We start from the raw sequence: 12,142 nt of genomic DNA on the forward strand, positions 1-12,142 counted from the left end.
TCTACAATGATTTGTCCAACACTTTGTTTGGTTACTACATGATTCCATGTGTTATTTCATAGTTTTAATGGTTTCACTTTTTTTTTTACAATGTTGATAACAGTTCAAATAAAGAAATACCAGAAAATGAGTAGGTGCCCAAACGTTTGACTGGTACTGTATAAACAAATGGTATCTCCCAGCAGACACCACATCAGGGTCCATATCATAATATAGCATATATAACATTACATATATAATATATACCTGGTCTCGTACGGCCCTGCAGAACACCATATCCGGATCCATCCCCTCCTGACTGTACAGACTGACCTGAGACAGTCTACCTCTCAAGACTGACCCCTTTATCATGTAGACCTGAGTTATATAGGGGACGTTCCATAGACCACTACAGAGATAGAGAACATATAGAATATATAGGGTTATATAGGGTTAACATATATAATATATAGGGTTATACAGAGAACATATAGAATATATAGGGTTATATAGAGAACATATAGAATATATAGTGTTATATAGAGAACATATAGAATATATAGGGTTATATAGAGAACATATAGAATATATCGGGTTATATAGAGAACATATAGAATATATAGGGTTATATAGAGAACATATAGAATATATAGTGTTATATAGAGAACATATAGAATATATGTGTTATATAGAGAACATATAGAATATATAGTGTTATATAGAGAACATATAGTAGGTTTATATAGAGAACATATAGAATATATGGTTATATAGATAACATATAGAATATATGTTATACAGAGAACATATAGAATATATAGGGTTATATAGATAACATATGAATATATGTGTTATATAGATAACATATAGAATATATAGGGTTATATAGAGAACATATAGAATATATAGGGTTATACAGAGAACATATAGAATATATAGTGTTATATAGATTATAGAATATATACGGTTATATAGAGAACATACATAATATATAGGGTTATATAGATAACATATAGAATATATAGGGTTGTATGGAGAACATATAGAATATATAGGGTTATATAGAGAACATATAGAATATATCGGGTTATATAGATAACATATAGAATTTATAGGGTTATATGGAGAACATGTAGAATATATATGGTTATATAGATAACATATAGAATATATCGGGTTATATAGGGTTAACATAATATATAGGGTTATATAGATAACATACATAATATATAGGGTTAACATATATAATATATAGGGTTATATAGAGAACATACATAATATATAGGGTTATATAGAGAACATACATAATATATAGGGTTATATAGATAACATATATAATATATAGGGTTATATAGATAACATATATAATATATAGGGTTATATAGAGAACATATAGAATATATAGGGTTATATAGATAACATATATAATATATAGGGTTATATAGAGAACATATATAATATATAGGGTTATATAGATAACATACATAATATATAGGGTTATATAGATAACATATAGAATATATAGGGTTATATAGAGAACATATATAATATATAGGGTTATATAGATAACATATATAATATATAGGGTTATATAGAGAACATACATAATATATAGGGTTATATAGAGAACATATATAATATATAGGGTTATATAGAGAACATATATAATATATAGGGTTATATAGATAACATATAGAATATATCGGGTTATATAGGGTTAACATAATATATAGGGTTATATAGATAACATATATAATGTATAGGGTTATATAGAGAACATATATAATATATAGGGTTATATAGATAACATATAGAATATATCGGGTTATATAGGGTTAACATAATATATAGGGTTATATAGAGAACATATATAATATATAGGGTTATATAGAGAACATATATAATATATAGGGTTATATAGATAACATATAGAATATATCGGGTTATATAGGGTTAACATAATATATAGGGTTATATAGAGAACATATATAATATATAGGGTTATATAGAGAACATATATAATATATAGGGTTATATAGATAACATATAGAATATATGGGTTATATAGGGTTAACATAATATATAGGGTTATATAGATAACATATATAATGTATAGGGTATACAGAGAACATATAGAATATATAGGGTTATATAGATAACATATAGAATATATAGGGTTATATAGGGTTAACATATATAGTATATAGGGTTATATAGATAACATACATAATATATAGGGTTAACATATATAGTATATAGGGTTATATAGAGAACATACATAATATATAGAGAACATATATAATATATAGGGTTAACATATATGTATATAGGGTTATATAGATAACATACATAATATATAGAGAACATACATAATATATAGGGTTATATAGAGAACATACATAATATATAGGGTTATATAGAGAACATACATAATATATAGGGTTATATAGAGAACATATATAATATATAGAGAACATACATAATATATAGGGTTATATAGAGAACATATATAATATATAGGGTTATATAGAGAACATACATAATATATAGGGTTATATAGAGAACATATAGAATATATAGGGTTATATAGATAACATACAGAATATATCGGGTTATATAGGGTTAACATAATATATAGGGTTATATAGAGAACATATATAATATATAGGGTTATATAGAGAACATATAGAATATATAGGGTTATATAGAGAACATACATAATATATAGGGTTATATAGAGAACATACATAATATATAGGGTTATATAGAGAACATATAGAATATATAGGGTTATATAGAGAACATATAGAATATATAGGGTTATATAGAGAACATACATAATATATAGAGAACATATATAATATATAGGGTTATATAGAGAACATACATAATATATAGGGTTATATAGAGAACATACATAATATATAGGGTTATATAGAGAACATATATAATATATAGAGAACATACATAATATATAGGGTTATATAGAGAACATATATAATATATAGGGTTATATAGAGAACATACATAATATATAGGGTTATATAGAGAACATATATAATATATAGAGAACATACATAATATATAGGGTTATATAGATAACATACATAATATATAGAGAACATATATAATATATAGGGTTATATAGAGAACATACATAATATATAGGGTTATATAGAGAACATACATAATATATAGGGTTATATAGAGAACATATATAATATATAGAGAACATACATAATATATAGGGTTATATAGAGAACATATAGAATATATAGGGTTATATAGAGAACATACATAATATATAGGGTTATATAGAGAACATACATAATATATAGGGTTATATAGAGAACATATATAATATATAGGGTTATATAGATAACATACAGAATATATAGGGTTATATAGAGAACATACATAATATATAGGGTTATATAGAGAACATATAGAATATATAGGGTTATATAGAGAACATATAGAATATATAGGGTTATATAGAGAACATACATAATATATAGGGTTATATAGAGAACATACATAATATATAGGGTTATATAGAGAACATATAGAATATATAGGGTTATATAGAGAACATATAGAATATATAGGGTTATATAGAGAACATACATAATATATAGAGAACATATATAATATATAGGGTTATATAGAGAACATACATAATATATAGGGTTATATAGAGAACATACATAATATATAGGGTTATATAGAGAACATATATAATATATAGAGAACATACATAATATATAGGGTTATATAGAGAACATATATAATATATAGGGTTATATAGAGAACATACATAATATATAGGGTTATATAGAGAACATATATAATATATAGAGAACATACATAATATATAGGGTTATATAGATAACATACATAATATATAGAGAACATATATAATATATAGGGTTATATAGAGAACATACATAATATATAGGGTTATATAGAGAACATACATAATATATAGGGTTATATAGAGAACATATATAATATATAGAGAACATACATAATATATAGGGTTATATAGATAACATACATAATATATAGGGTTATATAGAGAACATATATAATATATAGGGTTATATAGAGAACATATATAATATATAGGGTTATATAGATAACATATATAATATATAGGGTTATATAGAGAACATATAGAATATATCGGGTTATATAGATAACATATAGAATATATAGGGTTATATAGATAACATACATAATATATAGGGTTATATAGATAACATACATAATATATAGGGTTATATAGAGAACATATAGAATATATAGGGTTATATAGAGAACATATAGAATATATAGGGTTATATAGATAACATATAGAATATATAGGGTTATATAGATAACATACATAATATATAGGGTTATATAGATAACATACATAATATATAGGGTTATATAGATAACATATAGAATATATAGGGTTATATAGAGAACATACATAATATATAGGGTTATATAGATAACATATAGAATATATAGGGTTATATAGATAACATACATAATATATAGGGTTATATAGATAACATACATAATATATAGGGTTATATAGAGAACATACATAATATATAGGGTTATATAGAGAACATATATAATATATAGAGAACATACATAATATATAGGGTTATATAGATAACATACATAATATATAGGGTTATATAGAGAACATATAGAATATATAGGGTTATATAGAGAACATACATAATATATAGGGTTATATAGATAACATATATAATATATAGGGTTATATAGAGGACATATAGAATATATAGGGTTATATAGAGAACATACATAATATATAGGGTTATATAGATAACATATAGAATATATCGGGTTATATAGATAACATATAGAATATATAGGGTTATATAGAGAACATACATAATATATAGGGTTATATAGAGAACATATATAATATATAGAGAACATACATAATATATAGGGTTATATAGATAACATACATAATATATAGGGTTATATAGAGAACATATAGAATATATAGGGTTATATAGATAACATATATAATATATAGGGTTATATAGATAACATATATAATATATAGGGTTATATAGATAACATATATAATATATAGGGTTATATAGATAACATATATAATATATAGGGTTATATAGATAACATATATAATATATAGGGTTATATAGATAACATATAGAATATATAGGGTTATATAGAGAACATATATAATATATAGGGTTATATAGATAACATATATAATATATAGGGTTATATAGAGAACATACATAATATATAGGGTTATATAGAGAACATACATAATATATAGGGTTATATAGAGAACATATATAATATATAGGGTTATATAGATAACATATATAATATATAGGGTTATATAGATAACATATATAATATATAGGGTTATATAGAGAACATACATAATATATAGGGTTATATAGAGAACATATATAATATATAGGGTTATATAGATAACATATAGAATATATAGGGTTATATAGATAACATACATAATATATAGGGTTATATAGATAACATACAGAATATATAGGGTTATATAGGGTTGACATATATAATATATAGGGTTAACATATATAATATATAGGGTTATATAGAGAACATACATAATATATAGGGTTATATAGATAACATATAGAATATATAGGGTTATATAGATAACATACATAATATATAGGGTTATATAGATAACATACATAATATATAGGGTTATATAGAGAACATATAGAATATATAGGGTTATATAGATAACATATATAATATATAGGGTTATATAGATAACATATATAATATATAGGGTTATATAGAGGACATATATAATATATAGGGTTATATAGATAACATATATAATATATAGGGTTATATAGATAACATATATAATATATAGGGTTATATAGATAACATACATAATATATAGGGTTATATAGATAACATACATAATATATAGGGTTATATAGAGAACATATAGAATATATAGGGTTATATAGAGAACATATAGAATATATAGGGTTATATAGATAACATATATAATATATAGGGTTATATAGAGGACATATATAATATATAGGGTTATATAGATAACATACATAATATATAGGGTTATATAGAGAACATACATAATATATAGGGTTATATAGATAACATACATAATATATAGGGTTATATAGAGAACATATAGAATATATAGGGTTATATAGAGGACATATAGAATATATCGGGTTATATAGATAACATACATAATATATAGGGTTATATAGATAACATACATAATATATAGAGAACATATATAATATATAGGGTTATATAGAGAACATACATAATATATAGAGAACATATATAATATATAGGGTTATATAGAGAACATACATAATATATAGGGTTATATAGATAACATATAGAATATATAGGGTTATATAGATAACATACATAATATATAGGGTTATATAGAGAACATATAGAATATATAGGGTTATATAGAGGACATATAGAATATATCGGGTTATATAGATAACATACATAATATATAGGGTTATATAGATAACATACATAATATATAGGGTTATATAGAGAACATATAGAATATATAGGGTTATATAGAGGACATATAGAATATATCGGGTTATATAGATAACATACATAATATATAGGGTTATATAGATAACATACATAATATATAGAGAACATATATAATATATAGGGTTATATAGAGAACATACATAATATATAGGGTTATATAGAGAACATACATAATATATAGAGAACATATATAATATATAGGGTTATATAGAGAACATACATAATATATAGAGAACATATATAATATATAGGGTTATATAGAGAACATACATAATATATAGGGTTATATAGAGAACATACATAATATATAGGGTTATATAGAGAACATATATAATATATAGAGAACATACATAATATATAGGGTTATATAGAGAACATACATAATATATAGGGTTATATAGAGAACATACATAATATATAGGGTTATATAGAGAACATATATAATATATAGAGAACATACATAATATATAGGGTTATATAGAGAACATACATAATATATAGAGAACATATATAATATATAGGGTTATATAGATAACATATAGAATATATAGGGTTATATAGAGAACATACATAATATATAGGGTTATATAGAGAACATATAGAATATATAGGGTTATATAGAGAACATACATAATATATAGAGAACATATATAATATATAGGGTTATATAGAGAACATACATAATATATAGGGTTATATAGAGAACATACATAATATATAGGGTTATATAGAGAACATATATAATATATAGAGAACATACATAATATATAGGGTTATATAGAGAACATACATAATATATAGGGTTATATAGAGAACATACATAATATATAGGGTTATATAGAGAACATATATAATATATAGAGAACATACATAATATATAGGGTTATATAGAGAACATACATAATATATAGAGAACATATATAATATATAGGGTTATATAGATAACATATAGAATATATAGGGTTATATAGAGAACATACATAATATATAGGGTTATATAGATAACATATAGAATATATAGGGTTATATAGAGAACATACATAATATATAGAGAACATATAGAATATATAGGGTTATATAGAGAACATACATAATATATAGGGTTATATAGATAACATACATAATATATAGAGAACATATATAATATATAGGGTTATATAGAGAACATACATAATATATAGGGTTATATAGATAACATACATAATATATAGAGAACATATATAATATATAGGGTTATATAGATAACATACATAATATATAGGGTTATATAGAGAACATATAGAATATATCGGGTTATATAGATAACATATATAATATATAGGGTTATATAGAGAACATACATAATATATAGGGTTATATAGATAACATATAGAATATATAGGGTTATATAGATAACATATAGAATATATAGGGTTATATAGGGTTAACATATAGAATATATAGGGTTATATAGGGTTAACATATAGAATATATAGGGTTATATAGATAACATATATAATATATAGGGTTATATAGATAACATATAGAATATATAGGGTTATATAGGGTTAACATATAGAATATATAGGGTTATATAGATAACATATATAATATATAGGGTTATATAGAGAACATACATAATATATAGGGTTATATAGAGAACATATATAATATATAGGGTTATATAGAGAACATATATAATATATAGGGTTATATAGATAACATATATAATATATAGGGTTATATAGAGAACATACATAATATATAGGGTTATATAGAGAACATATATAATATATAGGGTTATATAGATAACATATATAATATATAGGGTTATATAGAGAACATACATAATATATAGGGTTATATAGAGAACATATATAATATATAGGGTTATATAGATAACATATATAATATATAGGGTTATATAGAGAACATACATAATATATAGGGTTATATAGAGAACATACATAATATATAGGGTTATATAGAGAACATATATAATATATAGGGTTATATAGAGAACATATAGAATATATAGGGTTATATAGAGAACATATATAATATATTGGGTTATATAGATAACATATATAATATATAGGGTTATATAGATAACATATATAATATATAGGGTTATATAGATAACATATAGAATATATAGGGTTATATAGATAACATATAGAATATATAGGGTTATATAGATAACATATAGAATATATAGGGTTATATAGATAACATACATAATATATAGGGTTATATAGAGAACATACATAATATATAGGGTTATATAGAGAACATATATAATATATAGGGTTATATAGAGAACATATAGAATATATAGGGTTATATAGAGAACATATATAATATATTGGGTTATATAGATAACATATATAATATATAGGGTTATATAGATAACATATATAATATATAGGGTTATATAGATAACATATAGAATATATAGGGTTATATAGATAACATATAGAATATATAGGGTTATATAGAGAACATATATAATATATAGGGTTATATAGATAACATATATAATATATAGGGTTATATAGATAACATATATAATATATAGGGTTATATAGATAACATATAGAATATATAGGGTTATATAGATAACATATAGAATATATAGGGTTATATAGATAACATATAGAATATATAGGGTTATATAGAGAACATATATAATATATAGGGTTATATAGATAACATATATAATATATAGGGTTATATAGATAACATATATAATATATAGGGTTATATAGAGAACATATATAATATATAGGGTTATATAGATAACATATATAATATATAGGGTTATATAGATAACATATAGAATATATAGGGTTATATAGATAACATATAGAATATATAGGGTTATATAGATAACATATAGAATATATAGGGTTATATAGATAACATATAGAATATATAGGGTTATATAGAGAACATACATAATATATAGGGTTATATAGAGAACATACATAATATATAGGGTTATATAGAGAACATATATAATATATAGGGTTATATAGAGAACATATAGAATATATAGGGTTATATAGAGAACATATATAATATATTGGGTTATATAGCATATATAATATATAGGGTTATTAGATAACATATATAATATATATTATATAGATAACATATTATATAGGGTTATATAGATAACATATAGAATATATCGGGTTATATAGATAACATATATAATATATAGGGTTATATAGATAACATATAGAATATATAGGGTTATATAGATAACATATAGAATATATAGGGTTATATGGATAACATGTAGAATATATATGGTTATATAGATAACATATAGAATATATAGGGTTATATAGATAACATATTATATAGGGTTATATAGATAACATATAATATATAGGGTTATATAGATAACATATAGAATATATAGGGTTATATAGATAACATATATAATATATAGGGTTATATAGATAACATATATAATATATAGGGTTATATAGATAACATATAGAATATATAGGGTTATATAGATAACATATAGAATATATAGGGTTATATAGATAACATATATAATATATAGGGTTATATAGTGAACATATATAATATATAGGGTTATATAGGGTTAACATATATAATATATAGGGTTATATAGAGAACATATATAATATCCTAGTAATCCTAGTACAAATTCCCTGTTTTAGGTCAGTTAGGATCACCACTTTATTTTAAGAATGTGAAGTGTCCGAATAATAGTAAAGAGAATGATTTATTTCAGCTTTTATTTCTTTCATCACATTCCCAGTGGGTCAGAAGTTTACAAACACTCAATTAGTATTTTGTAGCATTGCCTTTAAATTGTTTAACTTGGGTCAAATGTTTCGGGTAGCCTTCCACAAGCTTCCCACAATTAGTTGGGTGAATTTTGGTCCATTCCTCCTGAGAGAGCTGATGTAACTGAGTCAGGTTTGTAGGCCTCCTTGCTCACACACGCTTTTTCAGTTCTACCCACACATTTTCTATAGAATTGAGGTGGCCACTCCAATATCTTGACTTTGTTGTCCTTAAGCAATTTTGTCACAACTTTGGAAGTATGCTTGGAGTCATTGTCCATTTGGAAGACCAATTTGCGACCAAGCTTTAACTGATGTCTTGAGATGTTGCTTCAATATATCCACATCATTTTCCGACCTCGTGGTGCCATCTATTTTGTGAAGTGCACCAGTCCCTCCTGCAGCAAAGCACCCCCACAACATGATGCTGCCTCCCCCGTGCTTCACGGTTGGGATGGTGTTCTTCGGCTTTCAAGCTTCCCCCTTTTCCTCCAAACATAACAATGGTCATTATGGCCAAACAGTTCTATTTTTGTTTCATCAGACCAAAAGACATTTCTCCAAAAAGTACCATCTTTGTCCCCATGTGCAGTTGCAAACCATAGTCTGGCTTTTTTTATGGCGGTTTTGGAGCAGTTGAATCTTCCTTGCTGAGCGGCCTTTCAGGTTATGTCGATATAGGACTTAGTTTTACTGTGGATATAGATATTTTTGTACCTGTTTCCTCCAGCATCTTCACAAGGTCCTTTGCTGTTGTTCTGGGATTGATTTGCACTTTTCACAACAAAGTATGTTCATCTCTAGGAGACAGAACGCGTCTCCTTCCTGAGCAATATGAAGTCTACCATTTTTTTCTGAGGTCTTGGCTGATTTCTTTTGATTTTCCCATGATGTCAAGCAAAGAGGCACTGAGTTCGAAGGTCGGCCTTGAAATACATCCACAGGTACACCTCTGATAAGCTAATTGACATCATTTGAGTCAATCAGAAGATTCTAAAACATTGTTTTCTGGAATTTTCCCAAGTTGTTTGAAGGCACAGTCAACTTAGTGTATGTAAACTTCTGACTCACAGGAATTGTGATACAGTGAATTATAAGTGAAATAATCTGTCTGTAAACAATTGTTGGAAAAATTACTTGTGTAATGCACAAAGTAGATGTCCTAACCGACTTGCCAAAACTACTGTTAGTTAACAAGACATTTGTGGAGTGGTTGAAAAAACCAGTTTTAATGACTCCAACCTAAGTGTATGTAAAGTTCCTACTTTAACTATATATAGGGTTATATAGTGTGTGCGTGTGTGTGTTTGTGTACTCACGCTCTCTTGCCCTGTACAATATCGATGTAGTCTTCAGATCGAGAGTAGAACCCCTCAGGACTCAGAGCTCCCCAGAAATTAGACCACAGTTTGCCATGTCTGGACAACATGGGGGCTATCACTGACCTGGAGACAGACAGAACATGTTTAGGGTGTAGTGTATTAGACCACACTATCCGTGACCTGTGGATAAAGAGGGTTAGGATATTGGGTTCAGTATTTTAGATATAATCAGGTTAATTGTTTATATTCACCTTTCTTTAACTAGGAAAGTCAGTTAAGAACAAATTCTTATTTTAATGACGAAGGCCTAAGAACAGCGGGTTAACTGCCTGACGTCAAAAACTACAGATCCCAGTATCCCTTCTCTCTATAAAACTACAGATCCCAGTATCCCTTCTCTCTATAAAACTA

At 24.6% G+C, this 12,142-nt stretch overlaps 1 protein-coding gene across 1 annotated transcript in view; it reads right to left on the reverse strand.

Annotated features, from left to right (window-relative positions):
- The window catches only part of LOC124008310 (multifunctional procollagen lysine hydroxylase and glycosyltransferase LH3-like), an 88,897-nt gene that overhangs the window by 15,033 nt on the left and 61,722 nt on the right, over positions 1-12,142 (reverse strand). Inside the window, exons 8-9 of the mRNA XM_046319476.1 lie at positions 11,729-11,854; positions 247-388 (exon numbers count right to left, since the gene is read on the reverse strand). Coding sequence (XP_046175432.1) covers positions 247-388; positions 11,729-11,854 — 268 coding nt within the window. The remainder of the gene's footprint in view (positions 1-246; positions 389-11,728; positions 11,855-12,142) is intronic.

Source organism: Oncorhynchus gorbuscha, linkage group LG21 (genome assembly GCF_021184085.1).
Source record: "Oncorhynchus gorbuscha isolate QuinsamMale2020 ecotype Even-year linkage group LG21, OgorEven_v1.0, whole genome shotgun sequence".
Taxonomy (NCBI): Eukaryota; Metazoa; Chordata; class Actinopteri; order Salmoniformes; family Salmonidae; genus Oncorhynchus; species Oncorhynchus gorbuscha.